Genomic DNA, 24,219 nt, shown 5'->3' on the forward strand with positions numbered 1-24,219 from the left:
ACAGAACACCTTTCCAACACCAGTGAGATAAGTAGAGGGGGAGGTGTTTTGTAGCCCCAAAATGCTTCCTAGGGCAACAACGCTTCTTCTCCAAAGTCAGTGAGCGTTGTCACCGGATCACAAGAAGTGTGTTACTGGCAGGATCAGCAGAGGGAAACAAACCTTAAAAAAAGAAAACGAATGCAGCCACCACAGGACTGGTAAGCTGCAATATAATACATTGATGTCCTTGAGTTTAGATACACTTGAACAGTTGCAATAGGAGTCTGCAGGCTTTGACCCAATCAAATCCCTCTCTATATTCTTACTGTAGTAGAAAAACAAATGTAGAATCTCTTTGTTGTGGATAACATGTTAGAGGCGAATTTCTAAACATCTGCAGAGCTGTTTGCATGCACATTCGTTCTGTGAAAGTAGGGTCAAAATTGAATGTTTTTGAACAATTTTCCTCTCTGGCTCGAATGTTATTCTTCATACCGAAAAGAATGATTCCTGAAAATACCGACTTATGGCCACTAGATGGAGCTTGCAAACATAGTAAATAAGTGTTTATTCTCACCTCCATCTAGTGGCCACGATGCAGTATTTTCCTGATTCACTCCATTCTGTATGCATTTATTTTCAGCTCCATCTAGTGGTCATAATGCAGTACTTTCCTGATTCCTTCCATTCTGTATAAATGTATTTCAGCTCCATCTAGTGGCCACAAAGCAGTATTGTCCTGATTCCCTCCATTCTGTATGAATTAATTCTCAGCTCCATCTAGTGGCCATAACGCAATATTTTTTGATTCACTCCATTCTGTATGAATGAATAACATTCAACCTGGAGAGTAAATAGCCTAATAATGTTCGATTTTTGATCCTATTCGCATAGAACAGATGTACACAGAGTTTCACAGGAGGAATAGCTCTGCCAATTTTTTATTGTTGTTGTGGCTAACACTTCACGGGTATTTTTATAAACATTTTCAGAGCTATTTGTCCTAAGAAACTGCATGTCCATTCGTTCTGTGGGAATGGGGCCAAAATTGAATGATATTAAGCTATTTTCTCTCTAGATTGAATTGTATTCTTCATAATAAATATAATGATCAGGGGAAATACTGTCTTATGGCCACTAAATGGAGCTGACATACATAATAAATATTTTTTTTCAGCTCCATCTAGTGGTCATAATGCAGTATTGTCCAGATTCACTCCATTCTTTATGAATAAATAACATTCAACCTGGAGAGAAATAAGCCAAATAATGTTCCATTTTGACCCCATTCACATAAATGTACATACAGTTTCACAGGAGGAATAGCTCTGTAAAATGTTTTTTTTCTCTGTAAATAACAGTTTAGGGTGTATTTTTATACATTTGTAGAGCTATTTGTCCTGGGAAACTGCATGTACATTCGTTCTGTGCGAATGGGGTCAAAACGGAATGTTATTAGATTATTTTCTCTCTTGGTCAAATGTCATTCCTTATATTAAATAGAATAATTAGGGAAAATACTTCCTTATGGCCCCTAGATGGAGCTGACAAACATAGTAAATATGTATTTCTTTTCAGCGCCATCTAGTGGCCATAACGCAGTATTTTCCTGATTTCTTCCATTCTGTATGAATTTATTTTCAGCCCCATCTAGTGGCCACAATGCAGTATTTTTCCTGATTACCTTCATTCTGTATGCATTTATTCTCAGCTCCATCTAGTGGCCACAATGCAGTATTTTCCTGATTTCTTCCATTCTGTATGAATTTATTCTCCGCTCCATCTAGTGGCCACAATGCAGTATTTTCCTGATTTCCTCCATTCTGTATGAATTTATTCTCAGCTCCATCTAGTGGCCACAATGCAGTATTTTCCTGATTTCCTCCATTTTGTATGAATTTTTGTTTAGCTCCATCTAGTGGCCACAATGCAGTATTTTCCTGATTTCCTCCATTCTGTATGAATTTATTCTCAGCTCCATCTAGTGGCCACAATGCAGTATTTTCCTGATTTCCTCCATTTTGTATGAATTTTTGTTTAGCTCCATCTAGTGGCCACAATGCAGTATTTTCCTGATTTCCTCCATTCTGTATGCATTTATTTTCAGCTCCATCTAGAGGCCACAATGCAGTATTGTCCTGATTCCCTCCATTCTGTATGAATTTATTTTCAGCTCCATCTAGTGGCCTCAATGCAGTATTTTCCTGATTTCCTCCATTCTGTATGAATTTATTCTCAGCTTCATCTAGTGGCCACAATGCAGTATTTTCCTGATTTCTTCCATTCTTTATGAATTTATTTTCAGCTCCATTTAGTGGCCACAATGCAGTATTTTTCCTGATTCCCTTCATTCTGTATGCATTTATTTTTAGCTCCATCTAGTGGCCACAATGCAGTATTTTCCTGATTTCCTCCATTCTGTATGAATTTATTCTTAGCTTCATCTAGTGGCCACAATGCAGTATTTTCCTGATTTCTTCCATTCTTTATGAATTTATTTTCAGCTCCATCTAGTGGCCACAATGCAGTATTTTTCCTGATTCCCTTCATTCTGTATGCATTTATTTTTAGCTCCATCTAGTGGCCACAATGCATTATTTTTCCTGATTTTCTCCATTCTGTATGAATTTATTCTCAGCTCCATCTAGTGGCCACAATGCATTATTTTCCTGATTTCTTCCATTCTGTATGTATGAATTTATTCTAAGCTCCCTCTAGTGGCCACAATGCAGTATTTTCCAGATTCCCTTCATTCTGCATGAATTTTTGTTCAGCTCCATCTAGTGGCCACAATGCAGTATTTTCCCGATTCGCTACATTCTGCATGAATTTATTTTCAGCTCCATCTAGTGGCCACAATGCAGTATTTTTCCTGATTCCCTCCATTCTGTATGAATTTATTCTAAGCTACCTCTAGTGGCCACAATGCAGTATTTTCCTGATTCGCTCCATTCTGTATGCATTTATTCTCAGCTCCATCTAGAGGCCACAATGCAGTATTGTCCTGATTCCCTCCATTCTGTATGAATTTTTGTTCAGCTCCATCTAGTGGCCACAATGCAGTATTTTCCCGATTCGCTCCATTTTGTATGAATTTATTTTCAGCTCCATCTAGTGGCCACAATACAGTATTTTCCTGATTTCCTCTATTCTGTTTAAATGTATTCTCAGCTCCATCTAGTGGCCACAATGTAGTATTTTCCTGATTCACTCCATTCTATATGAATGAATAACATTCAACCTGTAGAGAAATTAGCCTAATAATGTTAAATTTTGACCCCGTTTGCATAGAACGAATGTACACACAGTTTGACAGTCTGTCATTTTTTGTTGATCAGTACACCCCTTGGAGTCCTTCTTTATAAGCATGTATATCCAAGACCCCCATTGTGCTCTCTGGCCATAGGTGTCACCACCTGCCTGTGTCTGTCCCCTCCTGCCACTCCCCCTTAGCGCTAACACGAATGATCTACTTTGACAGAGCCAAACTTGCAAGCCCCTCTGCAGGTCAGCGTGCCAGGTTATAAAGTTGCTTTCTGATTGGCTGCCTGGAAATTCCTGTGCATCGCCACTGCCCTTTGCACCTGAGTTCTTAAAGGCACACTCCACCTAAAACTGAAACTTCAATTACATGTAATTCTTCTGCCGCAGCCTTCAGAGAGCCAAATATCACTACTGGAAGTGATTCCCCCCTAATACCAAAAAAAACTATTCGTTGGAGAGTCCAGCCGTGACAACTTAATTATGGTTTCATAAAAGGGGAGGGGCAGAGACACGCTAGACAGATCTGAGAACCATTCATACTTGAGTTATGCGTTGTGGGTGGAGCTGAGCCCAAGCTTGTGAAGTCAGTTGCAGCGTCACAAATTTTCAACTTACGTTCTTCAAAGTCGTCTTCGTAATCGTTGTCAGGGTCAGCGTCTCCTAAAGAAGGGAAATCTGATTATTCCAAAGGTGACCATACACTAGACCAGTGATGGTGAACCTTGGCACCCCAGAGGTTTTGGAACTACATTTCCCATGATGCTCATGCACTCTGCAGTGTAGTCGAGCATCATGGGAAATGTAGTCCCAAACCATCTGGTGTGCCAAGGTTCACCATCACTGGTCTATACAATCCTTTTTAGATCCGCCAACAACTATGTAGTATGAGAGCCCTTCCAAATGGCTGACGGGTTTCGAGGGGAGACCCCTTCTTCCTCAGGGCTCTGATGAAAACAGCCGACCGTTCTTCTCCCTGGAATGATCACAGAGCACCTGTGACCCTTCTATATAGGATCACAGGTCTCTATAATAATTTCAAAAGCCACGCCCCCATACAGTTAAAAAACACCCCCTAGGCTCACATTTAACCCTTTGATCACCTCACTGTTAACCCCTTCCCTGCCAGTGTCATTAGTACAGTAACAGTGCATATTTTTAGCACTGATTACTGTAGTAATGTCACTGGTCCCCCCAAAAGTGTCAAAAAATGTCAGTTAGGGGTCCGATCTGTCCGCCGCAATGTCGCAGTCCCGCTAAAAATTGCAGATCACTGCCATTACTAGTAAAAAAAATGAAAAAAAAAATGACATAAATCTTTCCCCTAGTTTGTAGACGTGATAAGTTTCGCGCAAACCAATCAAAATACGCTTATTGGGGGTTTTTTTTTTTTTTTTTTTTACCAAAAATATGTAGCAGAATACAAATTGGCCTAAAAGAATGAAAAATTTAGATTTTTACAATTTTTTTTGGGAATGTTATAAAGCAGAATGTGAAAAATATTGGTTTTTTTTCAGAATTGTCACTCTTTTTTTTGTTTATAGCGCAAAAAAATAAATAAATCGCACAGGTGATCAAATACAATTTTTTTTATACCAAAAATATGTAGCAGAATGCAAATTAGACTTTAAGAATGAAAATGTTTGATTTTTAATTTTTTTATTTTTTTTTTTGGGGGGGGGGGAATGTTATAAAGCAGAATGTGAAAAATATTGTTTTTTTTTTTTCCAGAATTGTCGCTCTTTTTTTGTTTTTAGCGCGGAAAATAAAAATCGCACAGGCGATCAAATACATATTTTTTTTACCAAAAATATGTAGCAGAATACAAATTGGCCTAAAATTATGAAAATTTTTGATTTTATTTTTTTTGGGTGGGGGAATGTTATATAGCAGAATGTGAACAATATTTTTTTTTTTTTTTTCAGAATTGTCGCTCTATTTTTGTTTATAGCGCAAAAAATAAAAATCGCACAGGTGATCAAATACCACCAAAAGAAAGCTCTATTTGTGGGGAAAAAAAAAAACATCAATTGTATTTGGGTACAGCGCCGCACGACCGCGCAATTTTCCATTAAATTAAGGCAGTGCCGAATCGCAAAATAGGGTCTGGTCATTAAGAGGATAAATTCTTTCGGTCCAGAAGTGGTTAACAAAGCTATGACAAAGGTAATGCGCTGGGCTGGTGCGCCCCCTGTTGTTTGTCTTTGCAGTATTTCTTCTGGATTTCCCCAGCCTGTAGGGGGCAGAAAAGCCGGTGTAAATATTAAATTAGCCAAAGATGTCTGATTGATTTTTGCCAGCCCACTCCTCTTGAACACAGGACATTGTTTTTTTTTTTGTTTTTTTTTTTGTATGTAGTATGAGAACTGTATTAGAAAAAAAAAAATACAGCATCATTCAACCAGTAAAACCACATATACATTTGTTTAGTACAAATCGAGACACAATCGAATGCCATTAGGCTATTTTCTCTTTGCAGGTCAAATGTTTTTCATAGAGTGAAAAAAAAAAATACTACTTTATAGCCACTAGATGGAACTGGTGATTACAGGAAATAGATACACATTTTCTGTGATTGTCAATGCCATCTAGTGGCCATAAAGTAGTATTTTCTTGATTTACCCTAAGAAGAATATTTGACATTGAAAGAAAAGAGCCTAACATTTGATTTTGTCCTCATTTACACAGAACAAATATATATCCAATGCAGGATGCAATTCCATTAAAACTTTTGAAATCACAAACCTGTGAAAAAGTCTCTGTCATGATAATTTGTGTCCCTGTCAACCTGACCTAATCTTTGCTCTAACAATTTACGCAAATGTGTTTTTCACACCCTTGCATGTGTTGCAATGAAGCATTAAAAGGAAATAATGCTTAAAAAGAAAAAAAACCTTCTTTCACTTTGCTGATCCTCTAGGTTACATAAAAGTCACATTAATATGATATCAAATTTTACAGCAGAATAAATTAAGGGTACATATAAGGTGCTCAAATTACATAAATGTTGCGTTGGGAAGAATTACAGAAAAAACAATCTTTTTCTAATTGTTATTACTTCTTATTTGCAATATTTGATTAATGCAGTGCTACACCTGGTGCTGGCTGTTTTAATTGTTTCATTTTATTTATTTTTTTGCACAGCAGATTATATTTTCTATTTATTGTCAATAAAATAAAAGAAAATAATTAAAAAAAAATGTATGCGATTCTATTACCAAATGAAAACCCTATCTGTCCTGAAAAAAAAAAGATGTATTGGTAGATAAAAAATATGAAAAACAAAAATTCTGGAATTTAGGGAACAAATAATATGGATGGGGAAGATACAGATCAAATAATAATACAACAATGTAATATATTATATTGGAAAATATTATCTCAGTCTATGCATTAAAAGATGACATTCTTACTTGTTATCCTTGGCACGCTATAAGCAGCAGACGGAGAGGGAGTTGGTGGATATCGATCTAAAAAAACGAAACAGGATTACCGTGAAGAAAAACAAAATAAAAAATATTAGGTTTCTTTAGGTTTAACTTGCCAATTTCTGTTGAACCTGTAGACAAAACCATAAAAAAAAAATTATTATTTTTTTTTTCTGTTTTAACTAGTTACTTAAAAAAAAAAAAAAAAAAAAAAAAAAAACCTTTATTTAACTGTTAATAAAATATATGCTGAAAATAATTTGTCCAATTTAAAGTGACATTAAAATTATGTCTGACAAAGTGCCCATCAGTGCCGCCTTATTAGTGCCCTTTAGTGCAGCCTAACAGTGTCCATCAGTGCAGCCTTACAGTGCCCATCAGTGCCACCTTATCAGTGCCCATCAGTGCCACCTTATCAGTGCCCATCAGTGCAGCAAAAAAATATATATATTTTTTTTTTTGCTATGCAACACTGAAAAAAGGAATGAAAAAAAATGAATGGTAAAAAAAAAAAAAAAAAAACAGGTAGAAAAACGGTAGCTTAGGGAAAGAAAAAAAAGTTAATTAAGGCTGATTATGGTTAACTAAGGGTTGATATAAGTTTAAGAAAAATAGTAATTTAAATAAATAAATTGAATGTAAAGAAAAAAAAAAAACACTATTTAACTGTAAATAAAATATATGCTGAAAATTATTTTTCCAGTTTAAAGTGACATTAAAATTATGTCTCACAAAGTGCCCATCAGTGCCGCCTTATCAGTGCCCTTCAGTGCAGCCTAACAGTGCCCATCAGTGCCGCCTTATCAGTGCCCATCAGTGCCCATCAGTGCCGCCTTATCAGTGCCCTTCAGTGCCGCCTTATCAGTGCCCTTCAGTGCAGCCTAACAGTGCCCATCAGTGCCGCCTTATCAGTGCTCTTCAGTGCAGCCTAACAGTGCCCATCAGTGCCGCCTTATCAGTGCCCTTCAGTGCCCATCAGTGCCGCCTTATCAGTGCCCTTCAGTGCCGCCTTATCAGTGCCCATCAGTGCCGCCTTATCAGTGCCCTTCAGTGCCGCCTTATCAGTGCCCTTCAGTGCAGCCTAACAGTGCCCATCAGTGCCGCCTTATCAGTGCTCTTCAGTGCAGCCTAACTGTGCCCATCAGTGCCGCCTTATCAGTGCCCATCAGTGCCGCCTTATCAGTGCCCATCAGTGCCGCCTTATCAGTGCCCTTCAGCTCAGCCTTATCAGTGCCCATCAGTGCAGCAAAAAATATATATTTTTTTTTTTTGCTTTTGCTATGCAACGCTGAAAAAAGGAATGAAAAAAAAGGAATGGTAAAAAAAAAAAAAACAGGCAGAAAAACGGTAGCTTAGGGAAAGAAAAAGGTTAATTAAGGCTGATTATGGTTAACTAAGGGTTGATAGGGGTTTAAAAAAATAGTAATATAAATAAATAAATTTGTAAAAAAAAACAGAAATGAGGGACTTTACATCTTGGTGGTAGAAAGTGACATTCTTGTACTCCTCCCGGGTGCAGCTCTCCTTGGTGGACCGGGAAAAGGGCAAGGCAAAGGAAAAAGGAGAAAAGACCCACTGTCCCCTTTTATATACACATATAATGGATCGGACCCAACATCCTGCCAAAAGGCCAAAGAACTGGGAAAGTCATTATCCCCCACCTTCCCTTCTAGGGCAGCACCTATCTAGCTAATTAGAACCTGCTTACAAGCTGGAGGTACCCCCTCCAACCCCAAAAGTCTATAACTTTATATTGTACATATAGGCAGCCATGTACATATATATAGTTCAAGTAAAACTCCACCCAATTAGTTTTTTTTTTTTTTTTTTTAATCAATTGGAAATATTGTCCCTTATTTCCTGTCTTGTCACTGGACCAGGAGGTGACAATGTCCATCTCAGTGATCCTCTTCGGGACATCTCCTTTCACTTCCAGTCCAGCCAGCAGACCAGGAGGTGGAGGAAAATCTCCCCAACCAGGAGGACACAGATGATTAAACTTGACCGAGCATCTAACCCTTCAATTGTTTGGAACTTTGTGTAACGCAAACCAAAAAGTTACTTTTTAATATGCAAAATAATAGGATTTATGATACCTTCTCCATTATAGGGAAAAATAAATTACCTGTTTGGTATCGAGGGTTGCGTTCAGATTCAGGAGTCCTTTATGAAATCATGAAATTACCATTCAGAAAAAAAACAGAAAAAAAAAAACAATTATACTGCGCCTTGAAAAAGTATTCATACAACTTGAAATTTTCCACATTTTGTCATGTTACAACCAAAAATATAAATTAAAAATTATATAAAGTATAAAATTATATTATAAAAATATAAATTAAAAATTATATAAAGTATAAAATTATATTATAAAAATATAAATTAGTTTTATTGGGATTTTTCTGATAGACCAGCACAAAGGGGCACATAATTGTGAAGTGGAAGGAAAATTATAAATGGTTTTCAAATTTTTTTACAAATAAATATGTGAAAAGTGTGGCTGCATTTGTATTCACCCCCCCTGAGTCAATACTTTGTAGAACCGCCTTTCCCTGCAATTACAGCTGCAAGTCTTTTTCTCTACCAGCTTTGCACATCTAGAGAGGGACATTTTTGCCCATTCTTTGCAAAATATCTCAAGCTCTGTCAGATTGTATGGAGAGCGTCTGTGAACAGCAATTTTCAAGTCTTGCCACAGATTCTCAATTGGATTTAGGTTTGGACTGTGGCTGGGCCATTCTAACACATGAATATTCTTTGATGTAAACCATTCCAATTTAGCTCTGGCTGGATGTTTCGGGTCATTGTCCTGCTGGAAGGTGAACCTCCGCCCCAGTCTCAAGTCTTTTGCAGACTCTAACAGGTTTTCTTCTACACTCCCTTCTAGATTGTAAGCTCTAATGAGCAGGGCCCTCTAGTTCCTCCTGTTTTTGAATTGTATTGTAACTGTATTGTCTTACCTCACATTGTAAAGTAATGTGCAAACTGTTGGCGCTATATAAATCCTGTATAATAATAATAATAAAAGATTGTCCTGTATTTGGCTCCATCCATCTTCCCATCAACTCTGACCAGCTTCACTGTCCTGCTGAAGAAAAGGTTCTCCACAACATGATGCTGCCACCACCATGTTTCACAGTGGGGATGGTGTGTTCAGGGTGATGGGCAGTGTTAGTTTGCCGCCACACATAGCATTTTGATTTTAGGCCAAAAAGTTACATTTTGGTTTCATCTGACCAGAGCACCTTCTTCCATATGTTTGCTGTGTCCCCCACATGGCTTATCGCAAACTGCAAACAGGACTTCTTGTGGCTTTCTTTCACCAATGGATTTCTTCTTCTTACTCTTCCATAAAGGGCAGATTTGTGGAGTGCACAACTAATAGTTGTCCTGTGGACAGATTCTCAGGTAGAGGACAGCGCTGACTTTGGACTTGATAAGACACTGGACCAACACCAGCAGATGACATGGCTCCCCAAATCACCACTGCCTGTGGAAAATTTTGCATTTCATTTGAAAATCCAGGTCCCAGAATCTGGAGGAAGAGTGGAGAGGCACAGAATCCAAGTTGCATGAGGTCCAATGTGAAGTTTCCACAGTAAGTGATGATTTGGGGAGACATGTCATCTGCTGGTGTTGGTCCACTGTGTTTTATCAAGTCCAAAGTCAGCGCAACCCTCTACTAGGAAATTCTAGAGCACGTCATGCTTCCCTCTGCTGACCAGCTTTATGGAGATGCTGATTTAAATCTTCCAGCCGGACTTGGCACCGCCCACATTGCCAAAACTACCAATACCTGGTCACATGATCATGGTATCACTGTGCTTGATTGGCCAGCAAACTCTCCTGACCTAAACCCCATAGAGAATCTGTGGGTTGGTGTCAGGAGGAAGATGAGAGACACCAGACCCAACAATGCAGATAAGCTGAAGGCCACTATCAAAGCAACCGGGGCTTCCATAAGACCTCAGCAGTGCCACAGGCTGATCACCTCCATGCCACGCCGGATTGATGCAGTAATTTATGCAAAAGGGGCCCCAACCAAGAATTGAGTGCATCCTATACTGTACATGAACAGACTTTTCAGTAAGCCAACATTTCTGTATTAAAAAAACTTTTATTTTTTTTTATTGGTCTTATGTAATATTCAAATTTTCTGAGATACTGAATTGTGGGTGTCACTAGCTGTAAGCCATAATCTTCAAAATTAAAGGAAAGAAATGCTTGAAATACATCACTCTGTGTGTAACACATCTATATAAAATATATGAGTTTCACTTTTTAAATTGAATTACTGAAATAAATTAACTTTTTGATGATATTCTAATTTTATGAGGTGCACCTGTATATATATATATATATATATATATATATATATATATATATATATATATATATATATATATATATATATATATATATATATCTATATCTACTGTATATCTATATATATATCTATATATATATATATATAAATATTTTGATAGATAGATATACACGCACAGTATGCTACATATATATGTACACACAGAGTTGCCAACTGTCCTGGATTTGCTGGGACAGTCCCGGATCTTGAACCTCAGTCCTGAGAATACTATGTTCCAGGATCACTGTGTCACCCTTAACCATCCCCCCCCCCCCCAGAAAGTTTTACCCCTATCATGACCAGAGCATTTTATGCTATTCATCAGTGCACTATTTTAACTGGCAATTGTGTGGTCATGCAACACTCTACCCACAAGAAATGTTTATCATTTTTTTCCCCATACAAATAGAGCTTTTTTTTTGGTGGTATCTCATTTCTTGAGGCCCTTAAATGCCAAGGTAGTACAAATACCCCCCAAAATGACCCCTTTTTTGGAAAGTAAACAGTCAGAGGTATTTAATAAGAGGCATTACGAGTTTTTTTGATGTTGTCATTTTTTTGTCACAATTTTTTGGAAAATTAAGAAATAAAAATATTTTTTTTTTTTTCAAAATGTTTTACATTTTTTTTTTACATACTGTCACCAGTGCAGAACAGCATCATCGTATAATCACATGGTGCAAGTAGTCAGGTGCCACGTGATTACTGTTGGCCAAGGCCATTGGCCAATCACAGATCACATTGTAAACAAGCTGTTCATGAATGAAAATCCCTTCGCTATGACCAATCATACCCGGCCTATGACCAATCATACCCGGCCTATGACCAATCATACCCGGCCTATGACCAATCATACCCGGCCTATGACCAATCATACCCAGCCTCTGACCAATCACACCCGGCCTATGACCAATCACACCCGGCCTATGACCAATCATACCCGGCCTATGACCAATCATACCCAGCCTATGACCAATCATACCCGGCCTATGACCAATCATACCCGGCCTATGACCAATCATACCCAGCCTATGACCAATCATACCCGGCCTATGACCAATCATACCCGGCCTATGACCAATCATACCCGGCCTATGACCAATCATACCCTGTTGCCGGTAATTGTATTCCACTGTGTCCTGTAGGCACATCGGTCACAGGAGCGGCATGCTGCGCACCCCTAACACAGAACAGGCAGGATGAGGTACATGAATATGATCCTGCCTGCCCATTCTGCCCACCCACAGTACATTTATTAGGCTAGCCATACACAAGTAAAATTGTGTTAAAAATTTGGATTTTAAGAACATTCGGTCGATTTTCTCATTTTCAATGGAGTCATTCATTTTTGACCGCAATGAGAAAATTGAAAGCTGCAACATGGAAACATTTTCTTGAACAAACATTTTTAACCGCTTGCCAACCACCATATAACAGTTTTACTGCTAGAGGGCGGCCGCTGTGTGCAGGATCATGTATATATATATATATATACATGATCCTGCACTTCCGGGTAGCGGGCGCGAGTGTGCCAGCGGCGGCTTACTCGCACTGTGATTATATACAGCGGGAGCCGATGGGCAGGTAGCGCAGACTCGATGTCCACCAACCATTCAGTGCACAGGTAGAACAGCAGTCTGCCTATGTACAGGGCTTCTATTAGAAATCACGGGGGCCCCCCGACAGCCTACCTGGCAGCCCCCCCTAATTTATCAAGACAATATTTTCACTAAATATACACTAAAATCATTATTAGCGGACACAAACATAACAGAGAACCTGTGTGAATTAGCTCTTTTTTAATTGTTTTTTACATTTTTTTTTTATGTAACAATTCTTTTATTTTACAATTTTTTTAAAACGAATTATTAATGTTTAATTATTATTTTATTTTAAATTTATTTTTTTTACAGGAAGGGAAGCCTGCAGGGCTGCGGGGGGGTCAGAAGCAGGCAGAACAGGGAGGGGATTGGTGTCGGGGAAGCAATTACAGGAACGATGCCCTGTGTCTGTGTCTCTCCCCACAGCAGCTGAAAGCTGGCAGGAGGGGGAAAAACTGGCTTTCAGCTGCTGCAGAGAGCCACACAGGGCTTCCTTCTGTAATTGCCCCTCTGCCAGACTGCACCGATTCCCCATGCTGTTGGGGCCCCTCTGTGTGCCCGGGCTCCCTACAGGAGGACTGATGTTCCCCCCCCCCATCAGCAGCCCTGCCTATGTAAACAAGGCAGATTGTCATTCTGTCAGTAGGGAAGGCACGGATCCTGTGTTCCTGCAAAGCAGGGACAAAGATCAATGCCTTCCCCTAGTACAGGAGTCTTCAAACTATGGCCCTTCAGTTGTTCAGGAACTACAATTCCCATCATGCCTAGGAATGTCTGTGAATATCAAGAGTTTTACAATGCCTCATGGGATGTGTAGTTCCGCATCAATTGGAGAGCCGTAGTTTGAGGATCCCTGCCCTAGTACAAGCACCTCCCCTACAGTAAGAAAACACAAGCTAGGCACACATTTAACCCTTTGATCGCCCCTGATGTTAACCCCTTCCCAGCCAGTGTCATTAGTACAGTGACAGTGTATATTTTTAGCACTGATCACTGTATTAGTGACACTGTCACTAAGTCGCTGATCGCCGACATTACTAGTAAAAAAATGAAAAAAATAAATAAATAAAAATTCCCATAGTTTGTAGGCACTATAACTTATACGTAAACCAATCAATCTACACTTTTTGGGATTTTTTTTTTTTTTTTTTTTACCAAAAATATGGAGCGGAATACATATTGGCCTAAATTGTTGAAGAAATTTTATTTTTAAAATGTTTTTAAATTGGATATGTTTTACAACAAAACGTAAAAATTTTAATTTTTTTTCAAAATTGTCGCTCTTTTTATTTATAGCGCAAAAAAAAAAAAAAAATGCAGAGATGATCAAATACCACCAAAGGAAAGCTCTATTTCTATAGAAATCTAGTGAGCTGGCCAGAACCACCTCTGGAGGGAGTCTATTCCATATTTTCACAGCTCTTACTGTGAAGAAACCTTTCCGTATTTGGAGACAAAATCTGTTTTCCTCTAGACATAAAGAGTGCCCCCTTGTCCTCTGTGATAACCTTAAAGTGAACAACTCAACACCAAGTTTACTATACGGACCCCTTATGTATTTATACATGTTGATCATATCCCCCTTAATCTTCTCTTCTCAAGAGAGAATAAATTCAGTTCCTCTCATCTTTCCCCATAGCTGAGCTCCTCCATGCCTCTTATCAGTTTGGTTGCCCTTCTCTGCACTTTCTCCAGTTCCCCGATATCCTTTTTCAGAACTGGTGCCCAAAACTGAACTGCATATTCCAGATGAGGTCTTACTAATGATTTGTACAGGAGAAAAATTATATCTCTCTCTCTGGAGTCCATGCCTCTTAATACAAGAAAGGACTTTGCTTGCTTTGGAAACAGCAGCTTGGCATTGCATGCTATTATTAAGCTTATGATCTTCCAGAACACCCAGATCCTTCTCCACTATGGATTCCCCCAGTTCTACTCCCCATAGTATGTATGCTGCATGCATATTCTTAGCCCCCAAGTGCATAACTTTACATTTATCAACATTAAACCTCATTTGCCACATAGTTGACCAGTGCATTGAGGTTGGCTTGTAAGTTGGATGGAGACATCCTGTAAGAAAGTTATTCCACTGCACTGTGATGGAGGGCTCGGATGTAATGGGTAGGCTCTGATGTGATGTGGGACTCTCTTGTGATCAGTAGGCTTTGGTGTTTCGAGGAGACTTTGACGTGATCGGTAAGCACTGATGTCTTGGGGGGACTCTTGTGTGATTGATAGGCTCTGATGTGATGGGGGACTCTGATGTGATGATGATGAATAGAATAGAATATGAACCAGAAATCATATAAAGTTTCATAGAAATGGCCTTATGATGTGTTTCTAATGAGAAATATGAGCTTATAAAAAGAAAGGAAACATTGCCCCTCCCCCTACACAGAATACATTTATAGATCATTTGAATAATAAACTTACGGTGGAGGAGGGCGGCGATCAGCACCTTCACGTGACTTATCTATACCAGGATAAAACACAGTTATTCAATTAGACCAAGGCAGCTGCAAAGCAAGCTGCTCCGCTTTCCCCCTTGCTAGCCACATTATAAAACAAAGCGTGAGTTTATATATAAAGCACAGGTTATAAACATAACTTAAAAAAAACAACCAAATAAATTGACCAACATCCCATATCGTTTCCATTTAATATGACATCAGCCATTCATATGGTGATTTGCCTTTAGCTGAAAAGCCTTATGATGGATAATAGAGTGTTTATTTCTATTACTTCTTCCTATACGTTCCATTGTATCCTTGGATTCCGCTTACCGTCAGGAATAAGAGTATAATACACTGCTCAACAAAATGAAAGGGACACTTTTTAATCAGAGTGTAGCATCAAGTCAATTAAACTCCTGGGATATTGGTCTAGTCAGTTAAGTAGCGGAGGCGGTTGTTAATCAGTTTCAGCTGCTTTGGTGTTAATGAAATGAACAGGTGCACTAGATGGGCAACAATGAGACAACCTACAAAACCGGAATGGTTTTACAGGTGGAGGCTATTGACATTTCTTTTCCCTACTCATCTTTTCTGAATGTTTGTCACTAGTTTTACATTTGGCTAGGGTCAGTGTCACTACTGGTAGAATGAGGCCATACCTGGACCCTATAGAGGTGGCACAGACATTCCAACTCTTCCAGGATGGCACATCAATACTTGTCATTGCCAGAAGGTTTGCTGTGTCTCCCCACACAGTCTCAGAGCATGAAGGAGATTCCAGGAGACAGACGGTTACTCTAGGAGAGCGTGACAGGGCCATAGAAGGTCCTTAACCCATCAGTAGGACCGGTATCGGCTTCTTTGTGCAAGGAGTAACAGGATGAGCACAGCCAGAGCCCTATGAAATGACTTCCAGCAGCCACCGGTGTGAATGTCTCTGACCTAACAATCAGAAACAGACTTCATGAGGGTGAACTGAGGGCCCAACGCCCTCTAGTGGGCCCTGTGCTCATTGCCTTGATCTGTTGAGCTTGATTAGAATTTGACAGAATTGGCAGGTCCGCCACTGGCGCCCTGTGCTTTTCACAGATGAGATTCACCCTGAGCACATGTGACAGACATGAAAGGGTCTGGAGAAGCCGTGGAGAACATTATGTTGCCTGTAACATCGTTTAGCATGACCGGTTTGGTGGTGGGTCAGTGATGGTCTGGAGAGACATATCCATGGAGGGACGCACAGACCTCTACAGGCTAGACAATGGCACCCTGACTGCCATTAGGTATTAGGATGAAACCCTTGGACCCATTGTCAGACCCTACACTGGTGCAGTGGGTCCTGGGTTCCTCCTGGTGCATGACAATGCCCGGCCTTATGTGGTGAGAGTATACAGCCAGTTCCTGGAGGATGAAGAAATTGATACCAATGAATGGCCCCCACACTCGCCTGACCTAAATCCAATAGAACACCTCTGGGACATTATGCTTCGGTCCATCTGAAGATACCAGGTTGCACCTCGGTCTGTTGAGGAGCTCAGTGATGCCCTGGTCCAGATCTGGGAGGAAATACCCCAGGACACCATCCGTCGTCTCCTTAGGAGTATGCCCCTAAGGCATGCATATAAGCACGTGGGGGCCATACAAACTACTGAGGACCATTTTCAGCAAATTGGACTAGCCTGCTGCATAATTTTTTCACTTTGATTTTCGGGGTGTCTTTGAAGTCAGCCCTTTGTAGGGTGATCATTTTCTATTCCATCAAATTATGTGGAATCCTTTCCTTCCTAACACATTACCCAGTCCATACCAGTATAGATCCTAACACATTGCCCAGTCCATACCAGTATAGATGCTAAGACATTACCCAGTCCATACCAGTATAGATCCTAAGACATTACCCAGTCCATACCAGTATAGATCCTAACACATTGTCCAGTCCATACCAGTATAGATCCTAACACATTACCCAGTCCATACCAGTATAGATCCTAACACATTACCCAGTCCATACCAGTATAGATCCTAACAAATTACCCAGTCCATACCAGTATAGATCCTAACACATTGCCCAGTCCATATAAGTATATATCCTAACACATTACCCAGTCCATACCAGTATAGATCCTAACACATTACCCAGTGCATACCAGTATAGATCCAGTATAGATCCTAACATATTACCCAGTCCATACCATAACAGTATATACTGCATCAGTATAGATCCTAACACATTACCCAGTCCATACTAGTATAGATCCTAACACATTACCCAGTCCATACCAGTATAGATCCTAACACATTACCCAGTCCATACCAGTATAGATCCTAACACATTGCCCAGTCCATATCAGTATATATCCTAACACATTACCCAGTCCATACCAGTATAGATCCTAACACATTACCCAGTCCATACCAGTATAGATCCAGTATAGATCCTAACATATTACCCAGTCCATACCATAACAGTATATACTGCATCAGTATAGATCCAGCATCAGTATAGATCCTAACACATTACCCAGTCCATACTAGTATAGATCCTAACACATTATCCAGTCCATATCAGTATAGATCCTAACACATTACCCAGTCCATATCAGTATAGATCCTAACAAATTACCCAGTCCATACCAGTATAGATTCTAACACATTACCCAGTCCATATCAGTATAGATCCTAACACATCACCCAGTCCATACCAGTATAGATCCTAACACATCACCCAGTCCCTACCAGTATAGATCCTAACACATTACCCAGTCCATACCAGTATAGATCCTAACACATTACCCAGTCCATACCAGTATAGATCCTAACACATTACCCAGTCCATACCAGTATAGATCCTATCACATTACCCAGTCCATATCAGTATAGATCCTATCACATTACCCAGTCCATACCAGTATAGATCCAAACACATTACCCAGTCCATACCAGAAGAGATCCAAACACATTACCCAGTCCATACCAGTATAGATCCTAACACATTACCCAGTCCATACCAGTATAGATCCTACCACATTACCCAGTCCATACCAGTATAGATCCTAACACATTACCCAGTCCATACCAGTATAGATCCAAACACATTACCCAGTCCATACAAGTATAAATCCTAACACATTATCCAGTCCATACCAGTATAGATCCAAACAAATTACCCAGTCTATACCAGTATAGATCCAAACACATTACCCAGTCCATACAAGTATAGATCCTATCACATTACCCAGTCCATACCAGTATAGATCCAAACACATTACCCAGTCTATACCAGTATAGATCCAAACACATTACCCAGTCCATACCTGTATAGATCCTAACACATTATCCAGTCCATACCAGTATAGATCCTAACACATCACCCAGTCCATACCAGTATAGGTCCTAACACATTACCCAGTCCATACCAGTATAGGTCCTAACACATTACCCAGTCCATACCAGTATAGATCCTAACACATCACCCAGTCCATACCAGTATAGATCCTAACACATTATCCAGTCCATACCAGTATAGATCCAAACACATTACCCAGTCTATACCAGTATAGATCCAAACACATTACCCAGTCCATACAAGTATAGATCCAAACACATTACCCAGTCCATACCAGTATAGATCCTACCACATTACCCAGTCCATACCAGTATAGATCCTACCACATTACCCAGTCCATACCAGTATAGATCCTAACACATCACCCAGTCCATACCAGTATAGATCCTAACACATTATCCAGTCCATACCAGTATAGATCCAAACACATTACCCAGGCTATACCAGTATAGATCCAAACACATTACCCAGTCCATACAAGTATAGATCCAAACACATTACCCAGTCTATACCAGTATAGATCCAAACACATTACCCAGTCCATACCTGTATAGATCCTAACACATTATCCAGTCCATACCAGTATAGATCCTAACACATCACCCAGTCCATACCAGTATAGATCCAAACACATTACCCAGTCTATACCAGTATAGATCCAAACACATTACCCAGTCCATACCTGTATAGATCCTAACACATTATCCAGTCCATACCAGTATAGATCCTAACACATCACCCAGTCCATACCAGTATAGGTCCTAACACATTACCCAGTCCATACCAGTATAGATATCCAGCATGAGATTTTTCCCCATTGAGATCTGATGTGTTTTCAAAGTGTTCCTTTAAATTTTATGAGCAGTGTATATCCTCCTCTTGGTGTAATAAACATGTCCATACATAAGCAATTCTTCCATCAGACTGAATATTTGCTCTTTAAATTCTACATTCGGCAAAAAAATGCATTTATTTTTTTATTAAAGAGGAATTTTAGTTTCCTAAATGAGGACCCCGTTCCCCTCCATTATTATTATTATTATTATACAGAATTTATTTAGCGCCAACAGTTTGCTCAGAGCTTTACAGCACCGCCTTCAGGACCTGGCAGAGCTCTGCAGCACATCTGCGCATGCACAGACAAAACAGAGGTCCCTGACCTTCACTCTCTCAATCAACGTTGACTACTTTTAATCCTTATGCTGCTAGCTTTAGAAAATAGATATTAAATTATATCATGTTTACTTTTTTGAACTTTATTTTTACATTTCTATTGTTACTTCCTGGTTTCTTGCCGGGGCAAATGATGTCATACATCCCAGGAGTATTCAGGAAAGGAGGAGGGGTTTTCATCTTGCATCCCGGAGCTAAGGGCAGATGGATTCCAGGAAGTATATTCTACATGAATCAGCTGCCCTTACTCAAGATGGCTACAGCCAGAAAGGGTGGGGGGGGGGGGGGTTGATTTCTCAGCAAAATAAAGCATGGTGACATGAATGGATGGGGGAGTTTGCTTTGAATGATAAAAATGTAATAAATAGGGTTTGCAGTACTCAGATGCAGTGTAGTATCTAAAAAAAAAAAAAAAAAAAGAAATTAGTAAAAAAATAAATAAATGTGTGTGTGTGTATGTATATATATATATATATATATATATATATATATATATATATATACAGTATCACACAAAAGTGAGTACACCCCTCACATTTTTGTAAATATTTTATTACAGTGTACAGCTTGTATAACAGTGTAAATTTGCTGTCCCCTCAAAATAACTCAACACACAGCCATTAATGTCTAAACCGCTGGCAACAAAAAGTAAATATACTCCTAATTGAAAATGTCCAAATTGGGCCCAATTCGCCATTTTCCCTCCCCGGTGTCATGTGACTTGTTAGTGTTACAAGGTCTCAGGTGTGAATGGGGAGCAGGTGTGTTAAATTTGGTGTTATCGCTCTCACTCTCTCATACTGGTCACTGGAAGTTCAACATGGCACCTCATGGCAAAGAACTCTCTGAGGATCTGAAAAAAAGAATTGTTGCTCTACATAAAGGATGGCCTAGGCTATAATAAGATTGCCAAGACCCTGAAACTGAACTACAGCACGGTGGCCAAGACCATTCAGCGATTTAAAATGACAGGTGCCACTCAGAACAGGTCTCACCATGGTTGACCAAAGAAGTTGAGTGCACGTGCTCAGCGTCATATCCAGAGGTTGTCTTTGGGAAATAGACGTATGAGTGCTGCCAGCATTGCTGCTGAGGTTGAAGGGGTGGGGGGGGGTCAGCCTGTCAGTGCTCAGACCATACGCCGCACACTGCATCAACTTGGTCTGCATGGCTGTCGTCCCAGAAGGACGCCTCTTCTAAAGATGATGCACAAGAAAACCCGCAAACAGTTTGCTGAAGACAAGCAGACTAAGGAAATGGATTACTGGAACCATGTCCTGTGGTCTGATGAGACCAAGATAAACTTATTTGGTTCAGATGGTGTAAAGTGTGTGGCAGCAACCAGATGAGGAGTACAAAGACAAGTGTGTCTTGCCTTACAGTCAAGCATGGTGGTGGGAGTGTCATGGTCTGGGGCTGCATGAGTGCTGCCGGCACTGGGGAGCTACAGTTCATTGAGGGAACCATGAATGCCAACATGTACTGTGACATACTGAAGCAGAGCATGATCCCCTTCCTTCAGAGACCGGGACGCAGGGCAGTATTCCAACATAACGACCCCAAACACACCTCCAAGACGACCACTGCCTTGCTAAAGAAGCTGAGGGTAAAGGTGATGGACTGGCCAAGCATGTCTCCAGACCTAAACCCTATTGAGCATCTGTGGGGAGTCCTCAAACAGAAGGTGGAGGAGCGCAAGGTCTCTAACATCCACCAGCTTTGTGAAGTCATCATGGAGAAGTGGAAGAGGACTCCAATGGCAACCTGTGAAGCTCTGGTGAACTCAATGCCCAAGAGGGTCAAGGCACTGCTGGAAAATAATGGTGGCCACACAAAATATTGACACTTTGGGCCCAATTTGGACACTTTTCACTTAGGGGTGTACTCACTTTTTGTGGCTGTGTGTTGAGTTATTTGGAGGGTGCAGCAAATTTACACTGTTATACAAGCTGTACACTCACTACTTTACATTGTAGCAAAGTGTCATTTCTTCAGTGTTCATATGAAAAGATAGAATAAAGAAATTTACAAAAATGTGAGGGGTGTACTCACTTTTGAGAGACACTGTGTGTGTGTATATATATATATATATATATATATATATATATATATATATATCTAAATGTGTGAGAGGGAGGGGTTCCCCATCTCAAACTCACTCATCCATGTCTTTATAGACCTTGCTTTGTGCACTGGTGCGCAGTCATGTTGGAACAGGAAGGGGCCATCCCCACACTGTTCCCACAAAGTTGGGAGTATGAAATTGTGCAAAATGTCTTGGTATGCTGACACCTTAACCACTTAAGCCCCGGAGGATTTGGCTGCTAAAAGACCAGGGGGTATTTTGCGATTCGGCACTGCGTGACTTTAACGGACAATTGCGCGGTCGTGCGACGCTGTACCTAAACGAATTTGACGTCCTTTTTTTCCCACAAACAGAGCTTTCTTTTGGTGGCATTTGATCACCTGTGCGATTTTATGATCACGCGCTATAAACAAAAAAAGAGCGACAATTTTGCAAAAATAACAATATTTTTCACATTTTTTTATATGAAATTCCCCCAAAAAAAAAGTAAAAATCAAAATTTTTTAACATTTTCGGCCAATTTGTTTTATGTTACATATGTTTGGTAAAAAAAATCGCAAAAAGCGTATTTTGATTGGTTTGCGCAAAAGTTATTGCGTTTACTAACAAAGGGAAAGATTTTTGTCATTTTTGTTGTTTTTTTTTAACGCGTAATGGCGGCGATCTGCGATTTTTTTGCGGTACTGCGACATTGGGGCGGACAGATCGGACCCTTGACTGACATTTTTGACACTTTTGGGGTTACCAGTGACATTTCTACAGTAATCAGTGCTATATATATGCACTGTTACTGTAAAAATACACTGGCAGTGAAGGGGTTAACTTTATTTGAGAGGGAGGGGCTGTGTGTGTCCCTAGGGGCGTGATTCTTACTGTGATTGGCTGTCTGTTGAGCTGTAGTTACACTGATCAACGGTCCTACATAGTAGAACCGTATGATCAGGGTTTCTACACAGGGAGAACTGACAGGCAGCTTGTTTACACAAGCTGCCTGCCTTTCTCCCTCTCCCCCGCCGATCGCCGAGTGACTGGCGGACATCGGGTCCGCCGGTCACACGCGCGGGGGGGTCCGTGACTGCGCGGGAGCTCGCTCCCGAGAGCCTCACAGGCTAGTGACGTAAATATACGTCACTTTGCCTGTGAGGGGCTGACTGCCGCAGTAAATCTACTGACGGCAGTCGGCAAGTGGTTAAGTGTTCCCTTCACTGGAACTAAGGGGCCAAGCCCAACCCCTGAAAAACAACCCCACACCATAATCCCACCACCACCAAATGATTTGGACCATTGTACAAAGCAAGGTCCATAAAGACATGGACCAGCGAGTTAGGGGGGAAGGAACTTGACTGGCCTGCCCGAGTGCTGACCTCAACCCGATAGAACACATTTGGGATGAAGTAGAGCGGAGACTGCAATCCAGGACTTCTCTCCAACATCAATGCCTGACCTCACAAATGCGCTTCTGGAAGAATGGTAAAACATTCCCATAGACACACTCCTAAACCTTGTGGACAGCCTTCCAGAAGAGTTGAAGGGGTTATAGCTGCAAAGCGGGGGGCCAACTCAATATTGAACCCTACGTACTAAGACTGGGATGCCATTAAAGGTTATGTGCGTGTAAAGGCAGGCGTCCCAATACTTTTGGTAATATAGTGTACCTCTTGATGAGCCATAATTGGCACTGATCGACTTCAGTATGCTAGGCACGTGAGTTCAGGAGACATTCAGCCCAGCCTAGTAGACGCAATATGATGCCACCACCACCAGGTCATTCAGTGACAACTACATAAAGGTGCAAAAGTTTGGGGTTGGATGCAGTATTTGTGTTGGCTACCTGAATCTGAATCCTTGGGTTTGTCCAAACCAAAACAGCCAAAGCAGCGAAGAACAGATCAAAAAGTTTGCTGGCGCTTATATCTAAAGCTAAACCTTTTTTTTAAATATTTAAATTAAATTTTATATTTAAATAAAAAATAAATGTAAGAATTGAATATCATAGGGAATCGACTTTTGGCTTTATATACGGTTCAAATTTAAGTAATTTTTTTTTTTATTATTGTATTTGTATAAGCTTGAAACTTGATTGTATAATCTGAGCTAACACTGAATGGTTCTGGAGGACATTGGGTGAGATAAATGTGAACAGAATGGAGGTTCAACTGTCAATTTTCTCATGATATACACTTTGGGAATAAGCTTTTGGTTTTAGATTTTTTTTTCTTTCAAATTTTAAGAATAAACAGTAGAATGTGTGAACTGTAGCACTAAGCTCAAATGGTTTATAAGAATTAAAATTCTTAAAAATATTTAGGTATAAAGAATTCAAGTAGGGGGGGGGGGATAGAAAGAGAAAAGAGAAAAACAAATTAAGGGAATGGGAAATTGACCGGGCTTTGTTGAGTTAGGATTAAAGTTTATTTTTCCAATTTTAATTCGAGAAATGTTGAGGTCAGTGTCTTATAAACCAACCATAATTTTTAAAAATTTAGAGATTTTCATTTATATTGGAAGTCAATGTTTCTTCAATCA

General features: G+C 39.9%; 1 protein-coding gene across 1 annotated transcript in view; it reads right to left on the reverse strand.

Moving 5' to 3' along the window:
* The window catches only part of LOC309558176 (uncharacterized protein), a 57,146-nt gene that overhangs the window by 32,254 nt on the left and 673 nt on the right, over positions 1–24,219 (reverse strand). The window contains exons 2-5 of the mRNA XM_082261189.1: positions 15,072–15,111; positions 8,797–8,834; positions 6,657–6,713; positions 3,862–3,906 (exon numbers count right to left, since the gene is read on the reverse strand). Of these exons, the coding sequence (XP_082117315.1) occupies positions 3,862–3,906; positions 6,657–6,713; positions 8,797–8,834; positions 15,072–15,111 (180 nt within the window). The remainder of the gene's footprint in view (positions 1–3,861; positions 3,907–6,656; positions 6,714–8,796; positions 8,835–15,071; positions 15,112–24,219) is intronic.

The sequence above is a fragment of the Pelophylax lessonae genome, assembly GCF_965119305.1.
Source record: "Pelophylax lessonae genome assembly, chromosome: 6".
NCBI lineage: Eukaryota > Metazoa > Chordata > Amphibia > Anura > Ranidae > Pelophylax > Pelophylax lessonae.